The sequence below is a fragment of the Rosa chinensis genome, chromosome 4 (genome assembly GCF_002994745.2).
Source record: "Rosa chinensis cultivar Old Blush chromosome 4, RchiOBHm-V2, whole genome shotgun sequence".
In the NCBI taxonomy this organism is placed as follows: domain Eukaryota; kingdom Viridiplantae; phylum Streptophyta; class Magnoliopsida; order Rosales; family Rosaceae; genus Rosa; species Rosa chinensis.
The window spans coordinates 57494864-57520138 of record NC_037091.1 but is presented as its reverse complement, the minus strand read 5'-3'; the positions used below and the strand labels follow the sequence as shown (position 1 = coordinate 57520138).

Here is a 25275-nt window from a genome sequence, read left to right as displayed (position 1 = left end):
AAAAATTACTTCAAAAAAAAAAAACAAATGAAAAGAACGAATAAAGTTTCGAACTGAGATCCAACTGGGAATGGTCCACGCAGGCTGGGTGGAAGAGAATTGGGATTTGGCCCTTTTAAAATGGACGAATACCAAGAACGTTGTCCTTTCAATTGAGAGAGTGAAGAAAATGGTAAACTTGCTTCTCTGGCTTATGTCAGGAGGAATCGGATTGAAAAAAAACAAAAATGAATTGGGAACATCCAACAAAAGGTTGGAGAGAACTGAGTTTTGGTCTTTATGAAATTCCCAATGAATAATCCCAGTGGGATACATCCAATAGTCAAACTACAGCCAAGCAATGAGCTCGAACTGTATGAGATTAAATGTTTTTCGAAAAGAATTTTATGAGATCAGATCAACGGATGAAACTTAATTTTGGGAAGGAGAAATTCAAGAACAATCCAGCTTTATATAATTGCTAAAGCTTCTTTGAATCTCCCATCTGGCTAAATTGAAAATTCCAGCTTTGCATATAGTCAGAATGGAAGAACTTTCAGATGTAAAGAAAAGTCTTTTTTTTTTTTTTACCAAATTGCCAAATGTAGAGAATCCCCGCCTTGTTTTCCATATTTCTTCATATTAATATTGGGACTAAATACTGTTTAGTCCTTGTGCTTTTGACCATAAAACACTTCAGTCCCCGACTTTCTAATTTCACACGTTTAATCTCTGTACTTCAAAATTTCAGACCAATAGGTCATTGCCGTCTAAAAGTCGCGGCAAAATATCTATTATACCCTCAGTTCTTTTTTTTTAGTAAATTTATTCATTTCTCTTTTTTTTTTTTTCTTTATTTATTTATTTATTTTTCAAACAGAAAGAAAGAAAGGGAAAAAAACAGAAAAAAATAAACAGAAAGAAAGAAAGGGAAAAAAAATTCCTTTTCCAAAAAAAAAAAAAATTAATTAATTAAAAAAATTGAGGGCATAATAGACATTTCACCGTGACTTTTAGACGGCAATGACCTATTGGTCTGAAATTTTGAAGTACAGTGACTAAACGTGTGAAATTATGGTTAAAAGCTCAAGGACTAAACAATATTTAGTCCTTAATATTTTGACTTTTATGAAGTTTATTTCCTTACTACAGCTAACAAAAATCGTTATTTTGAACGATATATATGTAGAAAGCCTACCCTTTCTTTATCCTTTTATTTTTATATAGTATTTATTAACGGATTTCTTCTTTCTTTCTCAATTGTTGCAAAAACCGGGATTTTAGTAGTAGACGGCATCCCCTCTGAGTTTTGAGTAGGTGGAACCTTTAAGTTTTTGTGAACACGAAGCGCTAGCGCTATAGGATCAGTTTTTTGGGGGATACGCTTGATTCTTCACATATAAGGATATTTGTGGAAATAGAAATGGGTTAGATAAGTTTACAATAATTGAAATTAAGATGTCGCGTGTAATGAGCAAGCAGGGTGAGCAAAGAAAATAGTATGGTGACAATAGCCGCACCCTAGTAAATTTCTATTGGGAAACGGTAGAGTATTATAAAGATTTTAATTTTTAATTATGTAATAAGAAATTTTCAAGAAGATGTTGAAAATGCTCTTAGAAAAGTTGTTGGTGTATAAAAGTCACTTTAGAAATAGTTTGCATCAATGCTCTCTATTTTAGCTAGTTTTTTTTATAGTATTTTTTAAATGAAGATTAAATAGTTTAAATATCTTTATAAATTACATAGAACAACTTAAAAGGAATGTTTTAAATTATAGAGAACCTCATCTCGCTCTCTATATTTAGAAGCGAGATAGCTAAAAGTTATAATGGAGAGTCACTTAGGAATCTGGTGCAACTGCTAAAATAAACAAAAAGTTAAACAAGCTCTCCAAAATAACTAAGAAGCCAAAATAGAGAGTTTGCTAAAAATACTCTAATACTGTATATTTCCTTAAACTCATAAATATGGAAAAGAAAACCTATTTAATTATTTATAGACTAGATGTTAGAATGGTAGAAATTCTATACCCTAATATTTAACCTTAATTAATTTCATAACATTGTTCACTTCTCAATCAAGTGCCATTCTTTTTTTTTGAAATAAAGTGCCATTCATTAGACAGACATGCTTAGTTTGGTATTTACTGTGAGAAAATCATTTATAAAATAAAATAAAACAACAACAGCAACAACTGTGAAAATATTCAGTTGAAAAATAAATCGAAGTGTTTAGTAAGTTGTGTTTATAATAGTGCGGTGATTAGAAAAAAGACATGGAGGTGTTTAGTAAGCTAATGTAAAACTATTTTGATTGTTTCTAAAGACTAAAATGGACATGGTTCTGAAAATGCTGCTATTCATTCACTTTCCCTAAGATTTTTAATATTCGTTTGCTAAATATTTTCTTAAACGTCATTTTACAAGAAAATAAATATACATAGTAAGCACAAAACAAGTACTTTTTCATATGTTTCCAGTACCATATACTATAGACACAACCTATTTTTTCTTTGAAGGCAAAGTGCTTTGCTCGGTTAGACCATGGAGCTTTAATGTTCATGGATTAGTTGTGTACCAATGGAGGCTATCCCTGCGCTGATATTTTGGTGTATGTACTATTCCAACTTTTGGTTGTTTCATCAATCCATTGAACCGTTTCACCCTTTAAATATACTATAGACATAGTACAAAAGGTGAAAGACTGCATTTGCTATGTTTATCTATCTATGATTTGCAACTGCATCTGCAATTTCTATATACTGTACATGAGAAACAAACAAGTACGTGAAAAAAGCTACCCACCCTAAGAAAAACTATCCACTGAATCTATTTTCTCTGCAGATAACTAATCACTATCTGCAATTTTTTAAAAATAATTTTAAATAAAATTATAATAGAAAAAAATTTCTACACCTGTAAAGCATGTGGTTGCAGACTAATAAAAATTTAACCAAACGCAGGGGTTAAAGCACAAAATGATGAGAAAGGCAGAAATTGCGTCAAAATCTTTGGTATGCCATAATAGTTACGTACGTAGACCTACCTCTTCATCTATCTGAAAGAAAATCCTTTCTACAACAGTACAACTTCACAAGTAATTAATAAATACTAGTTATATATAACAACCATAAAGGGAGAGCTCTGGCATACAACTATAAAAGGAAAGCTTTGGCAGAATTTTTATGCACATCCATCTTCTTCTTCTTAAACTTATAACTTTATAAGTTATAACAACCATGCAAATGGAGATGGAGAATCTGACTCTCTTCTTTCCTATATCTGTTCTCGTTTTCATATGTGCTCTTCTCTTTTTTGCTTTCAAGTACTCAAAATCCAATGCCAAAACCAACTTTCCTCCGGGAAGTTTTGGATGGCCAATTATTGGTGAGACCTTCTCATTCATCAATGAAACGCAGCAAAGATTTGTGGGCGACAGAATGAAAAGATACTCCCCAAAACTCTTCAAAACCAACGTCTTCGGCGAGCCAACAGTGGTGTTTTGTGGCATTCCCGGTCACAAATTTATCGCTTCCAACGAGGAAAAACTTTTTTTGGCGTGGCGTCCACACTCCATGCAGAAGCTCTTCCGCTCTTCCTATCAAAAAGCTGCTTCCCAGGCCACCATACCACGAGCCGATGCGGTCCAAATCTATCGTGCCCCCGGTTTTCTTAAACCCGAAGCTCTGGTTCGGTACATAGAAACCATGGATTCTTTGGTTCAGGAGCACTTGAAGCTTCACTGGGATGGCAAAAGCACAGTTGAGGTATACCACCTCGCTCAGCTACTTGTGATGACTCTATCTGCTCGCTTCTTCACCGGACTCCAAAACAACCAAGGCCGCACTGAAAAGTTTACCGAATTGATGAATATCATAACTGCAGGGCTGCACACTGTTCCTTTGAGTGTTCCAGGAACCACCTTCTATCGCGCAATGAAAGCCGCGGATGCTATGAGGAAGGAGGTTCTTTTGTTGATCAAGGAGAAGAAAGCAGCAATGTCTAGTGGAGTGCAAATGCACGATATCATGTCTTTCATGTTGTTTAACGCAGATCCCACCGGTCGTTTCATACCGGAGAACGAAGTTGCTGACAAAATTATGGGTTTGATGGCCGGTGGATTCCACTCGCCTTCCATGGCTACAAGTTTTTTAATCAAGTATCTTGGAGAGAACCCTGAAATATGTGACAAAGTCCGAACAGGTAACTCTTAAGTAATTTCTAGCTAGTTGTTAAATCTACAATATTACGTAACCCGTAAATTAATCACCAGAATTTGATGGATCAACGCAGAACAATTAGAGATTACACGCTCAAAACAATCTGCCGGTGAAGCACTTAATTGGGATGATATCCAGAAGATGAAATATTCTTGGGGTGTTGCACTGGAAGTTATGAGGCTGGTGCCACCTCTTCAAGGAACATTTAGAGAGGTCATTACCGACTTCACCTACGAAGGTTATACAATTCCAAAAGGGTGGAAGGTACGTACGTTGACCATGACCTCATATCCCTAATTGGATCATTATTAGCTAAAGATGAGGTGTTTATTTTTGTGATGCTCTCTAATTGTACGTGTGCGCAGGTGTATTGGTCGGCCAGCAGCACAAATAAGATCTCCGAGTATTTTCCAGCACCAGAAGAGTTTGATCCAACAAGGTTCGAGAACGGAAAATCACCCCCTGCTTACTCGAACATCCCATTTGGAAGCGGACCTCGAATTTGTCCAGGAAAAGAATATGCTCGCTTGCAACTCCTGTGTTCGCTCCACCACATTGTGACCAAATACAAATGGGATGTGATAAATCCAAACGCTAAGATCGCAGGTGGTATGAATCCCGTTCCCGAAGAAGGGATTCTCATTCGCCTCCAACCTTATTAGTCGGCGTATGCACGGTGAAAATGAGTGCCAACTATTGCCAACCAGTTCTCAGTAGACTCCAACCATATTATTGGGTTTATCTTTTAGAGTGGATTAGCAAATAAGCGTCAACCACGCTCTCGTCTAGCAGATTCAGTGGATCTACAAGTAGGCAATAATGTTGCATATTATATATGCAAGAAAATATATACATACAGAGTCTTAGTCTCCAAATATGTCTATATATAACTATAAGTAATTCTTAAACCTCCACGTTGAGATTTAGATCTTCCAATTTTTCATTTTATAGATACTACCCCTAAATCCCAAAAAGAAAAAGAAAAAAAAAGCAACACCATCCCTCAATGACTCGGCCACGAACGACCTCTATTTCTTAAGTTTACATCGGTGACATTGATGAAGTGTGCTTTTGATCATGTTTTATTATTACGGAAATCAATATCAACAAGCAAGCACCTCCTTCAATAGATTTATTGCGAGTATGTCTGGTATCATGACCAGTTATAGTCAAATTGATATGGGTACCAGCTACCTCAATGACCCAATGCGATAAATATTCAATTCAAACTGAAGTTTTATTGTTAATCTTGGATAAAGAGATACTTACATTGAAAACAAAGCATTGTTGGATGCCACCTGCGGTAGAAATCTGAGGAACAAATGTATGATCTGTATGCTACCTGTAATTGGACAGATACTAAACCATATCCCTCCTCTATTCCTTTATCACATCTACTCATCTACTAAACACACATCACAGGCCGGTGTCTCACTTGTTTAGATACCTTTATGTAATTCCAGAGCCTTTTTAGAGCCTTGCCACTGTCAATAGCCTCTCTAGCTCTATCCAGGGCCACAGATATGTCTTCTGCACCATTACATCCGAGCAAGTGATCAACCATTCCAGCATTTAAGACTATTCGATCATAAGCCGGTCCCTTTTGACCATGAAGAGCTGTTAAACCCAACTCTATATTCTTCAAGACCTAAACTTGAACAAAATGAAATTACATGTCAAGAAAGAAATATGAGTATCCTATTCATGCCCCACAAGAATTCTCTCTCACACACAGACAGGAGGGAAAGAAAGGGGTTGGTAGGAACTTCAAGTAACTTACCGATCTGTCAGTTCTTGGGGTATCAGTGGGTTCGAAACCGTAGTCTACGGCATTAACCTCCAGGTTAAAACTCTGACGTGAAACCCCTGCAACCCAAACTTTCCGGCTTCAGTTTCGATGGCAAGAAATTGATTCATAAACCCCTAAAGTTATAGATCTTAAAAACTGCAAACTAGACCCAGTTGAGTGAACAACGAAGCACGAGATGATATAGAAACAAACCATCAACTTCACAAGCAGAAGCCATGCTCAGTGAACGGAACCCTGAACAGTAGTTTACAGGAATTCCTTTTGATGAATTTACTGAGCGCAATCTCGTTGTCATTGAGAGGGCCCCTTCCTCACCCTGCACTAACAGTAAAGTCAAAGTTTAGTTTATTTGCACCAGTCAACTTCTGAAATTCTTTTAAAGTTTTGATATATATACTTGAACTCAAACTTAAATATAATATTTTGTATTTCATTGAATTAGGATCAACAATTGGTAAAATTCCAACCTTCACCACCAAGCCAGAATGAACACCTCTTCTTTTCATAAGCATTAAGAGTGAATCCTCATAACCTTCATGATAAAATCCGGAGACAATTGATTCCTTCCCCCGGGCCTGTCAACAAATGGAAACATATTTCAAAGTCTGTATAGTGCAACCAAAGTTTACATGCTAATGATGGGTATTTGTCACTTTAGTCGACACAGTGTGATGGCGTGTACACATTTTGTTATTATGGCATATTAATGACCTTACTAGTCTTATAAAATTAAATTAGATAAACCAATAGAGGACAAGTATACTAGAGAAATCCCATCTGTTATGAAATATTACACACAGTTTTCTGTCTCCAAGATGGAGTCAGGATTCTCATTTGACAGCTTCTTTCCCAAGAATAGCAAGGATCATAACTTACAAACACTTTTTTTAGAGCAATAAGTGATATAAAATACCTTCACAAATTGCTGAACCTTTTCAGACGTTGCCAGTGGGGGGCGTTTCTTGATATGTTCCCTCAACTTCAGCAATGAATATCTGCAAATGTATATAAGTATGGTTATCAGCTTCATCCAGATTACAGTACATCCATAACTTATTCAGATATTGGCGAGAGATTGAGATTCACACAGAGATGGGCGGGCTTCACGATGACTTATATAGGCAAACCCAACTTCTTCATCCTGAAATAAGAAGTTAGAAGAATAAGAATGTAAACCCAACAGAAAGGAAGTCAGCGAAACAAAAAGGAATGAGGAAGTGTAGCAAAAAGTATCTGGGAACAACAGAGACCTCTAGAAGTACTTTTGCCTGCGACGGGGTTAAGCTAGTATCTGCTCCCATGAACTTGAGCATCTGTTCTTCAGTAATACCTCCCTGGAAAACATAAAGCTGGTCAACAAGAGCTCATTTGATTTCCATTTTCCGTTCAATTTAGGTTCCCAGAGCCGAAAGCTTACCTTTGGAGGCATCCATTCAGCACCATGAAGCAGGGATGATTCAGCATAACAAGACCTGACCGCAGCAACAAACAATGTGCTACGAAAGAAACGAGTGTTTCCATCATAAGGTTCGCCATAGTGAGTTAGTGATTTCACATCAGCAATCGGAGTTTCACCTAATCAATCAATACACAAGTAAATCATCCAGGAATAAGAAACAAAGAAACAATCACTATCTGATACAATCAAACTAGAGCCATTACCAAGTTCATCATCAAATGCAAGGCAGTAAGCTTTTAATTCACGGTCTGTTTCTCTGTTCATACGCTGACCTATTAACAATGCCGAAAGCAATGATTCACTTACTCCGGCGGACGTCCCATCCTCCGTCGTCGATTTCAACGGCAAAACGTCTTTCAAAACACCTTGCACTTCCTCATACCCGAGGTGGCCGCCGGCCAAGACCTCCCGGAGAGCACCGACCAATCTCATATCACTCGTCCCGTTCCCAACGAATTGCGGCCCGATCGAGCTTCCTATCCCCATCAACGACCCCTCCGGGTCGGCGATGAAGACCACGTCCGGCGGCAGCGCCCGGACCAGAAGCGGCCAGTACTTGTCCATCGCTCGAGTCTCGCCTTCGCTCCATTGCGTCGCCTCCGGGAAACAATTGGCGCGAATCGTCATGGCGGCGAAGAACGCTCCGAGCTGCGCCTTGGAGACTGGCTCCTCATCCTTCAGCTCTCCGGTGGCGGATCTGAGAATGGTGTCGAGTACCTTCATCGCCTGGTCCTCGCCGAGAGGCTTGGTCTGGGTAGGGCCGGTGCAAACCCTAGTCTGAGCTTCCAGCACCGTCGGATTCGGCCTCGGCAACTTGGCGTCTCTATAAGAAGATGAAACCGTTGGATTTCTGGCATCCGGCAATGAAATTCCGGATTGGTTAACCGTGACGGAGTCGAGAGCGGCTCTGACGGTCAGAGCTGGGTTTCTAACGGCGGAACGGTCGCCGTGATTGGCCGGGAGTTTGAGGAATGTTCGGGTGTGGGAGAGAGTGAGGTGTTGGCGTTTGGCGGTGGAGATGGAGGTGAGAGAAAGAGGGTGTGGATAGAGAAGAGATTTCATCGCTGGAGAAATGGGAGTGGCGGTGCTGCACTTGGTTTCGTTTTTGTTGGTGTTGATGATGATGGTGGCCTGGTGCTTCGGGAAGCTCGCAAAACTGGTGCCAAGTTGGTGCGAAGATGATGCTTATACATTTTTATACGTTCTGCTTTGGACTTTGAAATTTTTCGGATATAACATTTTATCCTTATCGCACACAGGCACAGTATCGGATTAAAAAGATTTACTATAGTGAGATCCAGAGAAGAAAAATTCTGCAGAAATCGATATAACTTGAGAATGATCGGAGATTAAGTCTTAATTATTATTACCAAAATTTATCAGGTATAACTAGCATTTTTGGCAGAAATTATTGACAAAATCCTAAGTAATTACAACTTTAGTTTTTTTTTTAATAGATTTTCAGACAAAAAAATAGTTTTACGCACGTAAGTCATGATATTCAAAAGTATATGAAATTTGTCACGTTGAACACGATAACGACTATTTGAGTTTTTGAGCGAAAACTGATAAAAACTCAAACTCAACCATTTAACTTTCATATTAATTGTAGTGCTTTGTATTGATCGTTTTAGTTTTTGAAAATATTTTAACATTTTGGTTTGACATTCAAGGTGTAGTCTTTGAATGTTTGTAGCCTGAGATAATGGGCGTGTTTTATGGTTAGAGGATGGTCCTCCTTGACTCATGTCTATTATCGCTAGCAATATGCCTTTAACTTCCAAATTACGGATATGAGTACCTCACATACCTCTATGCCTAGAGAGGGTGCTAGGAGTACACAAAATCATTCCCATGCTTGTATTGATTTAATCTAATGAATAAAAGTTTATCTTTATCTTTAAAAAAAGAATGTAGTCTTTATGTGACTTAGTCAGTGAAAATGTATATTTGATTAACTAAAACTTAAGTATGGAAATTGACATAATGTGACACTTAGAGATCATTTTGGCTATTAAGTAACATTGACAATGTGCTGAAAAATGCTATATACGGACATATGGTCATCCAATCTTTAAGGTTTACTCTAAAAAAAAAGAAAAAAAAAATAAGGAAACAAGATAATATAAATAAAGCTGAATGACAATATAACATAATTGACTTGTGTGAGAAGATAGAAGAATGTGTGAGAAGATAATTAACAAATACCTTAAACTCTCAGTGCATTTAGGAGTTGGTCCGTAACTCCGTATGACAAATTTGAGATCGTATAAATCTATAATTCTACTTATTGACTTTCCGCCAGCATTTTTAGTATGGTTTTAACTAATAATTGTGATGTGAGAAATTCTTGTGTATGGGCACTCACACCACGTGGCGGTGCGGCCCTCTAATCAGTAGAAATAAATTTTTTCCTCTTTTCTAAAACTGCACCTGATTTTTAATATGAAATACCTAAAATGCCCCTCTTTTTTTAGCATTGATTGGACCGCCGCACTGCCATGTGGTGCGGGTGCCGTACGGAAGTCTCTCAGCTGTGATGTAGGGGCAATGTAAGCTAACTCTTGGGTTGTTCGAAAGGGCAGGATAGAAAGAAAGAAAGCAAGTGCATCCTTAAAAAATAGCTGCACATATGAGTTACTATTTACTACTTTAGAACTAAATTACTAACTATTACAGTATTACCACTGGCATTGACCAAGATTTAATAGTATCCTATTGGACCATGCATGGTCTCTCTTTCTAGAAAGTGCTGGGGACGTGGCGACCTGGTCCAGTCACGCGATCCGCACCTCGGGCCGTTACTATAATTTCACTCCACTCCACTCCACTCCATTTCCTCACCATTTCAAACACGTTTCGTTTCTCCAAAAATCCAGACAAGCACAGAGCCTGAAAAAAATGGCGGGCACTCTGGCTTTGATACCAAGCAATCCGCCGGTTATGTCATCGTCTCTGAGCTCCATCCGAGAGCGGTGGGAGGTCGAGTTCGCTCGCTTCTTCGGCTACCCTCCGCTCACCTCGACGTGTCCAGATCTCGTCCCTCTGCCTATGAAGGTCAGGAATCGACGGCCGGTCGGTAACTGGATCTCCGCCGCCTCCGCAGCCATGCTTCAACTCATTTATGACCACTCCAGCTCCGACATCATCCTCACCGTCTGCTCCAGCGGCAAGATCATGGTGACTCCTCCTCCTCTAGAACCTTCTCCTTTGCTTTTTGAATTTTTGTCGTCGTTGTTGTTAAGCTCTGACGTTTCCGACTGTTGATTCCGTTTGGTTGCTGAGAAGTCGAAGTGAAATCGGACTTGAATTAGCATGAATTGAACTTAATTAGTAGATATAGTTTCTCGCACATATATACGTAGTACAGTTTCACGGCACCGGAGGTAAATTTTAAAGGCGAGGGGTGTGACATGATGTAGAAAACTTTTACTTTGCGACAGTGCGACGTCGTTTTTGCGAGAATGATCAACTCCATAGTTGTGACGTTTTAGACTTGCGCGTAAAGTATTCGATGAAAGTCCACACTCAATGATTGATTGTAACTTTTGTGAATTGGCGTTATAGTTGCTCAAATACTGTTTGGATTTTCATGATTATTCCCAATCTGGATACTCGTAATTTAGAGGCCTTGTTGTAATGGCTTATTTGATGAGTTTCACTTGGGAGAAGAATCAGTATCATTCTGTGTAGTGCGGTACTGAGCTCTGGTTACTATTTTTGGCCCCCTTTTTTCCACTTTCACAGAAAGTTGCTTATTGCATTTGACAGTGCTTTAATTGTTATGGTTTATCATGTTTCAGGAGGAGCACTACGTGTCGAAGCTACTCTTTGCCTGGCCTCAGGTTGCATGCATGTCTGGATATCCTGCCAGGGGCAGTAGAGCCATCTTTGCCAGCTACAGAGATTCTTTGGGCCAGGTAAGCTGCTCAGTGAGTTTTTGTAAGTAGTAGTTTTAGTTTGGGGTATGAATAAGGCAGTAACAGTCGTTTTAGGCTACATGAGATAAAATAATCAAAAGCTCACTATATCCTTGTGTTACATCTTCTTTGCAGATCCAGAAATTTGCTTTTCGATTTTTGACAGTCAATGAAGCAGAGAAGTTCATAACTCTTATGAAGGTGATTTACAGCCAACAACGTCGAATGTCTACTTATGATACGGATTTCATTCCTATTTGTTATGGAAGATTTTCTCCTTTGTTTTGAATTGGGGGTTTTATGCGTAATTGGTTTCTTCTTCTTTTTTATAGGAGATTTTCAAGGAAGGGAGGGATATTCAACCTCTTAATACTGACTATGGATCTGAAATTTCATCACAATCTGAGTTCATGTCTTCTAATAGACCTCTAAATAGGTAAAATTAGTACCTACTATCTCCTTAAATACTTCAACAAAAAGTAGTGATAGGGTTCTTCTCTGTGTTTCAGAACTTCCAAGGACTTGGTCGTCATGACTCCTGTTCACAGTCATTCTCCTCAAATATCACCAAGCTTAATGACGGCTTATACTCCTCAAATGTCACCAAGCTTAATGAAGGATTATACACCTCAAATGTCACCAACCTGGAAACACGAAGCAGCTCAACACAGACAAACGCAGCACATGTCACCTATTCAGAACTTTCAGAGCAACTTTGCTGCCTTTCCTCCTAGTTTCACCTCATTAGTGTCCAACTGTCAACCTCTGGTTGAGCAAGGTTGGTATTTGGGTTGTCTTAGCACTAAACAGGAAACCTTTTTCCGATTCCTTATGATGACCCCTTTTCCATGATTCAATGTAGCTCCAGCACAATCAACTGCATCAAAGGAAGTCGATCTCAAGGCCCTAATTGCGGTATTTATGCTTTAACTGAAGGTCTTAGGGAGTAGTCTTGGGCAGAAAAGTAATGACATTGTTGTTTGAGAGTACATAGAATTGTTCTAGGCTTAAGATCATAAGAGTAAACAATGTATCTGTTTAAGATCATAAGAGCCATTGATGTTTGAAAGAACCGCTGATTTACTAACTTAATGTTTGTTACTTTGTTATTTGGCAGAGATGTATGGAAGACTCTTCCTTCCAAGGTAACTTCGATTTGTTTCTATTTATTTCTTTTGCGATGAATCCATGTAAGTTATGTTATGTTATGCAAACTAACAACTTGTTTGATATAACTATACCTACGCCAGCTGTGAGCCATATCTGTTTTTGTTCCATCTCCAATCGCAAACACCTTCGAAATTGCATATTCAAGGTTGATTGTTCCTAAATGTAGATTCTAACTTGAGTTTGATGTGTCTAGTGTTTATTTCCACACTAACAGTATGAAGAACACCATGTTCATAAGCTGCTAATATTATTGGTTAGAGTTTATTTCCACTATTACTTAAAATGAAAATTTGTTTCTTCCCTTCAGATATATTGAGCCAAGTTGAGACAGTTATGGGCGAAATGGGGGCTGATTTGAAGCTGTAGTTGTCATGTACCTGTATCATCTACGGCGGTCCACATCACTTCTATCGTTCCAACTTCCCAGCCATGAGCTAGTCTCAGCCACCTACATCCCATAACATGTTCATCCTGAATTGTTCCCCATCTCTCTTATTTCAAATGTTATACTTGAGTAGTTAAGTTCCTTGTTAGCGTTTTATAGCTAAGTGGACTAGTAGGGATTTATAGCTCTGTCTCTAAAATGGTACATTGTCTAACCATTTTGTTCTATCGTAATAGAAAGTTACCATAGAAAAACAAATCAAATTATAATATTTGGTAGTAGAAGCCTTGTCCAGGAACAAATAACTGTTACACACTCCTACATTTTTACACAAGGACAAGGTTTTATTGCTGGAAATTTCTTACACAAGGACAAGGAAATTAATGAAAGTGTTTTACAAAAATAGAGTACGAGGAAGGTGGAGTAGTGATCAATGATCCTCTTCTTACAACAAGCAAACCTATATATATACAATTGAAAATTAACTCTGGTTTACAAAAATAGCTGTAGTTTACATAACTCTAAGGTGATTTCTTAACTTCTACACCATTTTAAAGAATCCTTATGTACAAAGAAAACTAAATATCTTGTGGAATCTTTTCTTCCACCTGTACAACCATTTTAGAGATACGCCCGGCAGTTTGTCCTTATCACTCCTTCATCTTTGGTGAGAACATTTATTCTTCCCATCTTGATCATGGCCTTGATAAATCTTCTACCCCAAGCTTCATTGCTAGCAGCCATTTGGTCCACAATTGGTCTAGTGCCGGGATCAGTAGCCATTAGCTGATCCGATTGAAGCAAGCCTCTCCCTTTCTGCAGGTTCAGATAGTGCTGATTGTCGAGGATAAGTGGTGTTGTGGGATCAAATTCCACCGTAAAACGTAATGCTTGCCCCGGAGGCTGCTCTGCTGGGCACTTTCCTGCTAGCTCATCAGCATAGGTTGGGTTCAGGGAAGGGTCTCTGGGCACAGCTGGGGTAAACTTGTATAGTCTGTCTGTAAATTGGGTGCATTGTGCTTTGCCAATGGAGTGTGCACCGGACAAGACAACCATATCTTCTTTCGTCAAGCCTCTTCTGGCGAACATGTTTATAATGTCTTCCAGAGGCGTTCCAGGTGTAGGGAGGTTGACATCGACATCAGAAGCACGTGAAGTCCTACTGTCACGGCGACCGGCTGGGACATTATGACCGGGTAGGCCGGCGAGATAAACGGCTTCCCGAGCAGCAAATGCTAATATGTCGGCGCAGGATACAGTTTTGGGGCACTCCTGCTCTACCTGGGCCTTGATCTCATCAACAACCTCAAGACCTCTAAGTGTTTCACCATTAGCTGTTGATGCTTTCTCTATAGGCTCACCAGATGATGTCGCGTCCAACAGGATCGAAGCATCACAACCCTGTTGCACACATGAATTATTAGACATTCTTCAGAGTAATATTTATATACTTTTACGTAAGGACAAATACAGGCAGAATTCTACGATAGAATCGAGCATATTTAGACCTACAAGTGAGGTCTCCGTAATTTAAATATTTTTTCTATACATTTATGAGAGAGAAGTTATATATATAATCGTGCATATAGTAAATTTTTCAGAAATTGCTTACCTTGACAAAGCAATCATGGAAAAAGAGGCGGAGAAGGGCAGGAGGGAGCTTGGGATCTTGCTCATGAACACGGGCCACAACCTCAGCAACAATGTCCTCAACCTTGGGGCAACCCGAAGCGTAAAACCCGACTTGTAAGTCGTTCCCTCTGCCTTGTCCCTGGGCCTCGGAGGGAAGGATGACGATGGCGAACAAGGTGAAGGTGAGGATAGTTGCGGCAATTAGAGGACGAACCATCTCTATGTCAATACTCAATAAATTGATTGATGACTACTGCCTTTTTTCTTCTTGCAATCTCACAACTTGTATATTGTGCGGGGTTCTTTTATATGCCCATCACAAATAGCGTGGTTATTGGAATTTTTGTTTTTGGTTTTGGAAATGGTACTCACAAGAACATAAGAGAATGAAACCAAGAAATTCGGTTTTATATTGATATAAGTATAACCATTAACCCATTGCCAAATATGTTTTTTCCCGTTTCCGGTTCTAGAAAGTTGGTGAATTTCATCCGTTCAAAAATTTGTTAGGCTGTTGTTCTCTTCTAAAACTCAAGTTTGGAGATTGGTACGTGGAACAAATCAGTTATGTATCAATAGTTGCCTTCTTTGGACAGAGAGAGAGGTAACGGCCACCAACCATAACTATATATGCCTTGAACCTTAAGGTAGGTAGTTGCCTTCGAGCATGGTTTTAACTAGTACTTCTGTTATGGTCTTGTGGAGTCAGTGTACCCCAACTTGCGGCGGCTGGTTGGTAACGGGATCTCCACCGACATGCTTCAAATCATTTATGATCGACCACTCCAATTCCGACGTCATCCTCACCATCTGCTCTAGCGGAAAGATTCAGATGACTCTAAAGCGTGACTTTAGCTTTGTTGGTTTGCTGGGGTGTAACCCTAGGGTCACTAGTTTCAACTAGGTTGAAGGTCTTGGGTAATCTGTATAATTAGTTGATTGAGAGGTTGTGTGTTGCATTCCCTTGAAACCTGGTATATATACCTAGGGTTTTGGTAGTTCTTTGCCATAGAAGGATTATTAAATGAAGATTCCTAATTGGTTTTTGCTACTTGATCCTACAAGGGCTCTTTTTCCTCATAGATCTTGGGTAAAAATGAAGCTACTTCATAAAAACAAAAAACTCACCGGGGGGCCATTGCCCCCATTCGTCTTCACGTGATTCCGCCAATGCTTGCAGAGAAGGTCTTAGGTAGGGCTGCCACGTGGTGGGGCAGTGGGGCCCTCCAATCACTGCTTAGCAGGGGAGGTATTTTGGGTATTTTACCTTGCAAATTGAGGACAATTTTGGAACAAGAATTTTTTTTTTTTTTAGTTTTGATTGGTGGGCCGCACTGCCCTACCACATGGCAGCCCCTACCTAAGAATTTCTCATGCTTGCCTAGATGTGGAAATTAAGAAAGATGCGTAAAAATAGGATTGGGAAGGTGGGTTACCTAGAATTATAATTAGGGGTATGGATAAAAGTCTATTGTAAGGCTTAAAATATGTTATATATCAAAATTTCTCATATCTCTATATCTACTACTACAAATGGAAGCCATTCTTTTGGTGTCAAAGGCTTCGCCAAAATTTAAACTGACATATATGCCTTTTGAATAAAATAAATACATCTAAAATGTCATTATGGTATAATATCAAAATCAAATAAAAAAATATCATAAAAGAAGAAAAGAGTGGGTTAGAAACACAATTTCAATCCATAAATTGTTGCAGGTAGTTTCTTAACTTTTATTCTTTTTTTAGTGGCTGAAATTTGAGACCAAAACGTATCAAGGTTTTTGTTATTACTCCAGGCATTGGACGGGTATAATGCTAGTTCCTATGAAAGGAAGCGTAGACTTTGGTGTCAAAAGCTTCACTAAAAAGCTGATCTTCTGGTATTGGCCATAAATCCCATAATAGAGATAAAGTTCCACTTAAATAAAATAAGTTATCTATCAAAATTTCTCATCTATTAAGGAGAGTTTGCTCTCCATAACTGATATTTTTTTTTTACCAATTTACCTCTCAAATATTAAAATGCTTTAAAACAAAAATAATCAATACGGATACTAAAGTCAATTTGGAACTCAAATATTAAAATGCTTTAAAACAAAAATAATCAATAAGGATACCAAAATAATAAAATAAAATAAAAATGGAATGAAACTTAGAACACTACTTTCAAGTTTTAACTACTCTCCACACTTTTTGAATTTTTTTTTTTTAAACTTCCCTCACACAGTGTGTGGGCTCATGTTAGTATCTATACTATTATTAAGAAAAGAGAGCTTACTCTCCAAAACTGAATTTTTTTATCAAAATATCCCTCAAATATTAAAAAACATTTGAACTCAAATATTTGAGAAAGACAAAATGGTCAATTCACAAATAAAAGAAAAACAAAAGAAAATTAAAAAAAAATTAAAAATAAAAAACAAAATATTTGCAGCAATTTTCTCCACATTCTATGGAATAACTTCTCATGTAATTATCCACACCCATAGGGTGTGTTTGGAGTCTAGTATATATTAAACCAATCAAAAAATCATTTAGCAAATCAAAATCACAGTAATTGTTACTTCAAGCTTTGCGCAGGAACAACCGATCAAGATCTATTGAGCAGGATTTACCGCCCGACAGTTTGTCCTTATCTCTCCTTCAGTTTTGGTGAGAACATTTACTCTCCCCATCTTGATCATGGCCTTTAAAAATCGTTTAGTCCAAGCTTCATTGCTAGCAGCCATTTGGTCCACAAATGGTCTGGTGCCGGGATCAATAGCCAGTACCTGATCCGATTGAAGCAAGCCTCTCCCTTTCTGCAGGTTCAAATAGTAATTATTGTCGAGGACAAGTGGTGTTGTGGTATCAAAGTCCACCTTAAATTGTAATGCTTGGCCCGGAGGCTGCTCTGCTGGGCACTTTCCTGCTAGCTCATTAGCAAAGGCTGGGTCTAGGGCAGGGTCTCTGGGCACAACTGGGCTAAACGTGTATAGTCTGTCTGTAACTTGCTTACATTGTGCTTCGCCAATGGAGTGTGCACCGGACAAGACAACCATTTCTTCTACTGTGAAATTTCTCCTGGCGAAAATGTGTATTAGGTCATTCAGAGGCGTTCTTGCTGTAGGGAGGTTTTCATCGGCATCGTCAGAACGTGAAGTCCTACTGTCACGGCGACCGGCGGGGACATTGTGACGTGGTAGGCCGGCAAGTACAACGGCTTCCCGAGCAGCATATGCTAATATGTCAGCGCAGGATACAGTTTGTGGGCATTGCTTCTCGAGCTCGGCCTTGATCTCATCAATGACCTCAAGACCTCTGAGTGTTTCACCATTGGCTGTTGATGTTTTCTCTACAAGGTTGCTGCCAGATGCTGTGGTGTCCAACAGGATTGAGGCATCACAACCCTGTTGCACGTACACATGAAGTGTTATGCACACGGCCAGCATTTAGACCCATAAGTGAGTGCGGGTCTCATATGACCCTCCTAATTTGAATGATTTTTCTAAAGCAACACGACTATATTACCACGTAATTTCTCAATAATAATGGGTTTAATTATATGCATATGTTGTGGGAGAAAAGTTATAAATTTAACCAACGCATATAGTAACATTTTCATTCAACATTTTCAAATGCAATGCTCACCTTGACAAAACAATCATGGAAAAAGAGGCGGATGAGGGCAGGAGGAAGCTTGGGATCATTCTGCTGAACACGTTTTACAACATCAGCTACAATGTCCTCAACATTCGGGCAACTCTTAGCGTAAAACCCGACATGCAAGCCGTGCCCTCCGTCTACTTTCACCGGTCCCTCGCCTGGTTCCTGGGCCGCGGAGGGAAGGATGACGATGGTGAACAAGGTGAATGTGAGGATAGTTGCGGCAATTAGACGACGACTCATCTCTAAGTCAATACTCAATATCTTGATTGATGACAACTGCTTTTCTTCTTGCAATGTCACAATTTAAGACATTGAGTGGGGTTCTTTTATACGCACATCACCTTTTATAGTGAAGAATGGAACTGCAGAATTCGGTTGCCAAAATTTTTATTTCTTTCTAGTTTTTGGTTACAGAAAGATTGGTAATTTTCCTCCATTCAAAAAAAAAGAAAAAAGAAAAAAAAAAGGGTTTTCCTAAATTTGTCAGGCTATTTTTCTATTTTTAAACTCAAATTTAGAGATCTGTGGTGAAATTCTAATTTGTGGAATGCATCTATAGTTGCCTTCTTTGGACACAGAGAGAAGTAAGGGCCACCAGCCATCATGACTACATACTTAAGGTATTTGCTATTTTAAATCCCAAAATAAAAAAAATAAAAAATCACCCTTACATACAGTTCTTTCAAAAAAGAACAGAAAAAACTTCCCCGTGACATTATTTGTGAGCAAAGGTCCTAAACTTGGGTCTTACGTGGAACATTTGGTTGGTATTGTAATATGTATGAGTTTGCTACTTTGCTTTCGTACAGAAAAATTAAAAAGATTTGAATACTAAATCATGGACATTAAGTCATTAACCCATAGCGATAAAGAAACATACGGACTTTGGTACAAGGCCTTTTAGAAAATAGAAATGGTACGCGGTTATACGGTTAAAGCACTACCCAACTGCTCTATATTGCGGTCTTTGCAGACACTGTCATATGGTAGCATTTCTGTTTAGGTGGGAGAAGGTGAAGGTGGCCAGTAGCAGTGGGCAATACCGGATGAGCTTCTCCTATGTGAGATGTAGCGATTCATCTCCATGCCACTCGACTCTGAGATAGGGACGTGCTCCGGTATCATTTGTAACAACTGAAAGTCTCATCCAAGAATGGTAGCTCCAAGTTGCTTTTGGGTTAACATGCTTACTTGAGTACAGTAGATCTCTCCTCCGAGGATGTCACACTACCTAGCTACTAGCTTTCCCATATACTCAGCAAACATACTTCACGATCATTATTGTTATCCATATGAAGTCTCTATTCATTTTTCTCATTAAGTTGGAGAGGCCGGCCATGGTCAATAGGGCTCAGTAAAACCTTTACGTTAGGCAAGTATTATTAACAGTTCATAAAATGAGAGTACTTTACACAGTAACTTTCCATGATAATGCCACTCCAATTAGAAAACTAGGCATTGTAGAATCAAAGCTTTCAAGACCTGCGAATTAGTATATCGGACTATGCTCCAATTAAAGTCCAAACAAGTAGCTTTCCATTGCAATCACTAGTTTAGTCGTTAACTTGCTACAGCAATAGGGCTAAGTGCTAACCGGCTTTATCGCAAAGTCTTATATACCTCTGACTTCTAGTCTCAACTCCTAAAATATGCTTCTTGGCCGGCATGGAAACCACAAACCATAACGTATATATCGAAAACTAACTTCTCGGTCTGATTTCATGATGTTAATTAACTCCTGTTTAATGTTATCTGTAGCTCTTCGGTGTAATCTGAGGACACACCTTCAATTTTTCTTCTTTCTTTTCCTTAATAAAAGACGGCGGTATGACATTAATCACTTCTAATAAAGACAAACCAATTCTTGGCAGAAGAATATGAGGAGCATCCTATTCATGCAGAGAAAATATGCAAAAGTTTTATGCCTCCCTAAAGAATAAGAAGTAATAGAGAAGAACAGGAGTGTGATAGCTCTCAGCAGACTGTGAAGGCATATTTCTTGAAGGTGTGAATCTCATTAGTGATGAAAGAAAAACAAATTTTGGATATATCTGATTGAGAAGAAAGATTAAAATATTCGGTTCCAGACCAAAGAACAGCCGGCCATCAATTGAAGGACTAAAGAAACAAGCTCAAAACAGCCAACCATGCTCTACAAACGGTCAAAACAAAGCTCTCGTAACTGTGCATGAGGTATGCCTACTCCATAATATCAAGTTTCACTCCATATTGGCCGTAATGCAGTAAATAACGAAAGAACGAAACCCTCACCTTGTGCTCATACTTGATCTTATTCATTTCTGCAATTACATTTAAAATTGGTAATGTTTAAATATATATTGCATTGAACAGCTGGTGTGCAAAAGCATAAAGTACTAAAGTAGTAACGAGTTACGAACACTACAGATGAATTGAATGATCTGGCATTCCTGAAACCATGAAAGGCCCCAGATAAAGCCACGGACAAAAATATGACAATGACCAGTAAGTTGTACATGTAGATTATCGTCGATGCTTACAAAAGGTCTCATAAACTTACCTGTATAGAGCTTCATATATAAATTCAACTCTATTATAAACCTATGAGAAAACTAGGCAGTTAACAAATAAAAAAAGAAAATGACGTTGTAACCAATTGTCTCCATTGCCCATTAATTGGAGCAAATGACAAATTAGAAGGGTATGGCTTGACAGTCTCTTACATTTCTGTTCTTTCTTTCCTGCATAGAGAGAAGTCCCATACAGCACAACCATGGCGTCGGTTGATCTCCTTCATTGTCTGATCCTCACCGTATTTCTGGCCTTTTCCTTTGCTGTATCTGTCCAAACTTCTGACATAGTCCCTTTCCAATGCTCTGCTGCAACAATCGCGAGGTGTAATGCCTCACTATACCACATCAACAGCGGTTTTCAGAAAGAAGAAATCGCCTCTTTTTACTCTGTCAATCCATCTCAAGTCAATCCTATAAAGTATCACAATAAAGACGATCATCTCATAAGTGTACCTTGTTCTTGCAAAAGCATATTCAACACTACTGGATATTTCTATGATACAATCTACAAAGTGAAACCGTCAGACACATTTGATGATGTTTCGAATAATATCTACAGTGGGCAAGTTTTATCTGTCATAGAAGAACGAAAGCACAACTTTACAATAGGAGCTGATTTTCCCATTCATCTTCCTTGTGGGTGTGTAGATAGTGATTCTCAGATTGTGGTAACATACACAGTTCAGGACAAAGATACACTGACAGATATTGCCACTCTGCTGTCTGCCAAGATAGAAAACATAGAAAGCATGAACAAGAATCAGGTTGAGAACCCGTCATACATACAACCCGGTTGGGTGTTGTTTGTGCCCTCGGAAAAGAATGGACTTAAAAAGCCAGGTGAGCTTTATTTGAGATCCATTGACTCATATTTATCTGAATTAATGGTCTAGAGTCTCTCCGTTCAGAGTTTCAAAAGATAGAAAAATTCACTTTTGCTTTGTGATTCAGCCCGATATAGAGATGTTATTTGTTGCATGCTGGTGTATCATGAATTTGTTGGTCAGCAATTTTCATTTTGTATCTTTTCAATCTTCTACCACTGATAATTTATAAGTTTTTACATTTGTTTTAAGATGGCAAACGTGTAGTTTGCGATCATAATCCTAGAAAGAATTGGGTTACATAGACCCAACATTTCTCCAGTTAAATCCTATATATCAATAGTCAGAGCTGAAATCTGACAATAGAAAAGCAGCAGATACGGAAAAAATCAATAACATGTATGTATATTTACACAGGAATTTCTGAAATTCACAGATGATTTTCTGTAGGAGCTTGATGGTCCTTGTTTTTTTTCATCAGGAAGCAGACACAAGTGGGCAATATTGGTTGGCATACTATCAGTTGTGACATTGCTTTCACTAAGCACATTCATCCTCCTGCTATTTAGGAGAAAAGCTGCAGCCAAAGAAAATATGGAAGCTCCAAAAGTTGTATCCAAAACTTTGTCTGCCAATAAATCTTTTTCGTTGCATAATCAATTACTTCATCAGCAATACATGGAAGGTCAGATAAAACTACAACCCACTGATAAGTACTCATTTATGCATGTTGGACCAAAAATATGCTGGAAATATAAACATGGAAAACTTGCTCATTGAAGTAAATCTACATTGTTGATTTACAGATGCAACAGTTTTTGAATCAGACGGACCGGTAGTATTTTCTCTCGAGGAGATAGAAGAGGCTACCGGTTATTTTGATGAAAGTAAGATCATTGGAGAGGGTGGATATGGTAAAGTATACTTCGGAGTACTAGGGGAAAAGGTATGGCAGAACCCCACTAGTTTTCTATATTTCCACCAAACAAAGCCACAAAACTATGCTGTACGTATCTTCTTACACTAGGTTTCAGAAGATAAAAGCTGCTTCAACTTTCAGGAGGTCGCCATAAAGAAGATGAGATCAAACATGTGCAAAGAATTCTTTGCAGAGCTAAAGGTCTTATGCAAGATCCATCACATTAATGTGGTGAGCAGTCATTTCTTTATAAATGGCCACTTACATGGTAGGACTCCATACATTCACTTGCAAAATCTTTGTTTTAGGTTGAGCTTTTAGGGTACGCCAGTGGCCATGACCACCTCTACCTGGTCTATGAGTATATTCAGAATGGATCATTGAGCGAACATCTTCATGATCCATTGCTTAAAGGTATTCAAATCGCACCACTGCGCACAGACAGATACATTGCTTAACTTAAGTAAATGCTGAGATCCTTAAGTACCTATAATGCATTCCTAAAGAACACTAAAATGTTATTAAATCAGGTCATCAGCCTCTCTCCTGGACTGCAAGAACACAAATTGCACTGGATACTGCAAAAGGTATTGAATACATTCATGACCACACAAAAGCTCGATATGTGCACCGTGATATAAAGACAAGTAACATTCTACTTGATGAGGGTCTCAGAGCAAAGGTACCAAACCCATGACTTCATTAACATGTTCTAGTCCTTCGCTATTGTCAGCCTGACTAAGTTATCTAGATTCAAAGTTTACCTTGTAGACAATATGCTTTAATCCAACAATCTATTATACTTTCTTACAATATATGGTTAGTACTTTAGTTTTTAGCTTAATTTGCATATCCTTAGGTAGCAGATTTTGGTTTGGCAAAGCTTGTTGGCAGAACCAATGAAGAAGATATTATAGCCACAAGACTCGTTGGAACACCGGGCTATCTCCCTCCAGAGTAAGTTTACTGTCTTTGGTTTATAACTTTATGCTACTAGCAAATGATGCTAGAGCAGTTAATAAGTACATAGTACATACAGCTTACTTTATATGTTATTGTGAAAGATCTGTGCAGGAGCTCCAGGTGACTCACAAGACTGATGTATTTGCATTTGGAGTGGTACTTGGAGAACTGATTACAGGGCAACTTGCACTGTTCCGTGACAACCGGGAGCCTGCAAAGATGAAATCTTTGATTACAGTAGTAAGTTTCAACTGAATCGTCAACAAAACAGAAATCCAAGTAAAATATAAGGTTCACCTATTAAATACCAAACTGGAACAATGTCCCAGACTCCAAAAACCACAAAAACCCCAAATCTTAAATCTTAAATCCTCAAACAATGAAACCAGTGCCAAACTTCCAAACCTCAAAACCCCTAACCCCTGATGTAAAAATTCCCATCACTCAAACCATTAACATAGTGTTTTTTTCTTTTTTTCTTTTTTCAAATCAGACAACATTAAACGTGAACCTGGATGCAAAATTGTAAACAAAGTATCTATTTTGTACTTTGTTGCTCACTATCTGCAAATCTGAATTTGATTTCTTTCATATTGCCAGATAAAAAAGGTGTTCCAAGATGGTGAACCAGACTTAGCTTTGGAGGCTGTCACAGACCCTAGTCTCCAGGGCAACTATCCTATAGAAGAGATATTCAAGGTCTCTGATTTCATATACACATATTCGTCTGCAGTTCAGGGTTTATCTTCAATTTTATATATAATTTTAAACATTCAATCAGAAAGGGTATTATAGATTACCTTTGAGCTATCAGTCTCTGATATAGATGTGAAATTTCATGAGTGTTGCAGATGGCAGAAATATCAGAGTGGTGTTTGAGTGAAGAAGCAGTGGGAAGGCCAGAAATGAGAGAGATTGTTGTGCTGCTCTCACATATAGTGACAACCTCTACTGAGTGGGAAGCATCACTTGGCGGTAACAGTCAAGTTTTTAGTGGCTTGTTTAGTGGAAGATGATGATCAATAGCAGGCAGCTCTTACTTTAGATAATGGTCGCATTCTAAATGATCATTCTCTTTTCTTGACTAGTGTAATTGGTTACATAAATGTATCCTATCCTATAGTACATAGATTTATTGGAGTTTGCAGTGAATTTGTAGATTCTTCAGCAACTTTTTTGTTTATGGTGGGATATTGTGTTGTAGTTTATTTAGCTTGTGACACCAGTTGTGATCTAATTTGGCCGAAAATAATAAGAATGTTATACTTGTTTTAGGAAAAAGGGATGCAGAGAACAGCATAGAGAATTGAGAGAATGAGTTGTGCTTTCATTGATAATAGGGGTATTTTTATATAGAGGATTACAAGCATAGAATTAGAGTCTTACAAAGAAACATAATTGTACAATGATTTAGATATCTACGAAGATATCTTTGAGAATATCTGTAAGACTAACCCTATTACAACTCAGACAAGTAACTAGAGTTTGGGCTAGACACACAATCTAAGTGTCCTTAAACACTCCCCCTTGTGTCACCCAAAAGCGGTGCTCCGGCCTCTAGTTGCCTGTCAAAAACCTTGCCGAGTAACAAAAATCTAGTTGGACAAAAATAACATCGGTCGAAGGAGAAAAAGAGTACAACACACGCTTCACATTTCGAGACCATACATGTAGACATCTCCCCCTAATGACTACGGTCATGGGAGTTCGGATAACATCCGCAAACGATGCTACCAACATGTTTCTCGAAAGTGAAATTAGGCAATGACTTAGTGAACAAGTCTGTCACACT

General features: G+C 38.5%; 6 protein-coding genes across 6 annotated transcripts; 3 read left to right on the top strand and 3 right to left on the bottom strand.

Moving 5' to 3' along the window:
- The first annotated feature begins 3159 nt into the window (after positions 1–3159).
- On the top strand, positions 3160–5307 carry LOC112198001 (beta-amyrin 28-monooxygenase). Its single transcript, XM_024338982.2, has 3 exons — positions 3160–4184; positions 4275–4465; positions 4567–5307. Exons 1-3 carry the CDS (start codon positions 3221–3223, stop codon positions 4861–4863), a joined length of 1452 nt encoding a protein of 483 aa, XP_024194750.1. The 5' UTR covers positions 3160–3220; the 3' UTR covers positions 4864–5307.
- A 93-nt stretch (positions 5308–5400) lies between these two features.
- Positions 5401–8666, bottom strand: LOC112198000 (anthranilate phosphoribosyltransferase). Its single transcript, XM_024338981.2, has 9 exons — positions 7674–8666; positions 7429–7586; positions 7262–7345; positions 7100–7152; positions 6925–7006; positions 6479–6586; positions 6204–6327; positions 5982–6067; positions 5401–5849 (listed from the first exon to the last, which is right to left on the bottom strand). The coding sequence occupies exons 1-9, from the start codon at positions 8530–8532 to the stop codon at positions 5607–5609; spliced, it is 1797 nt and encodes a 598-aa protein (XP_024194749.1). The 5' UTR covers positions 8533–8666; the 3' UTR covers positions 5401–5606.
- Positions 8667–10290: 1624 nt separating this feature from the next.
- On the top strand, positions 10291–13247 carry LOC112198539 (protein POOR HOMOLOGOUS SYNAPSIS 1). Its single transcript, XM_024339682.2, has 8 exons — positions 10291–10650; positions 11274–11390; positions 11526–11591; positions 11723–11826; positions 11900–12168; positions 12253–12305; positions 12508–12535; positions 12868–13247. The coding sequence occupies exons 1-8, from the start codon at positions 10372–10374 to the stop codon at positions 12924–12926; spliced, it is 975 nt and encodes a 324-aa protein (XP_024195450.1). The 5' UTR covers positions 10291–10371; the 3' UTR covers positions 12927–13247.
- A 319-nt stretch (positions 13248–13566) lies between these two features.
- On the bottom strand, positions 13567–14904 carry LOC112198538 (peroxidase 57). Its single transcript, XM_024339681.2, has 2 exons — positions 14558–14904; positions 13567–14346 (listed from the first exon to the last, which is right to left on the bottom strand). The coding sequence occupies exons 1-2, from the start codon at positions 14792–14794 to the stop codon at positions 13567–13569; spliced, it is 1017 nt and encodes a 338-aa protein (XP_024195449.1). The 5' UTR covers positions 14795–14904.
- Positions 14905–17004: 2100 nt separating this feature from the next.
- LOC112195883 (peroxidase 57) lies at positions 17005–18556 on the bottom strand. Its single transcript, XM_024336111.2, has 2 exons — positions 18208–18556; positions 17005–17966 (listed from the first exon to the last, which is right to left on the bottom strand). The coding sequence occupies exons 1-2, from the start codon at positions 18463–18465 to the stop codon at positions 17175–17177; spliced, it is 1050 nt and encodes a 349-aa protein (XP_024191879.1). The 5' UTR covers positions 18466–18556; the 3' UTR covers positions 17005–17174.
- Positions 18557–20681: 2125 nt separating this feature from the next.
- Positions 20682–24821, top strand: LOC112200570 (lysM domain receptor-like kinase 3). The gene is made up of 10 exons (XM_024341606.2): positions 20682–21617; positions 22083–22286; positions 22408–22547; positions 22662–22751; positions 22829–22934; positions 23051–23202; positions 23380–23477; positions 23585–23723; positions 24084–24182; positions 24335–24821. Exons 1-10 carry the CDS (start codon positions 20978–20980, stop codon positions 24497–24499), a joined length of 1833 nt encoding a protein of 610 aa, XP_024197374.1. The 5' UTR covers positions 20682–20977; the 3' UTR covers positions 24500–24821.
- The last annotated feature ends 454 nt before the right edge of the window (positions 24822–25275 follow it).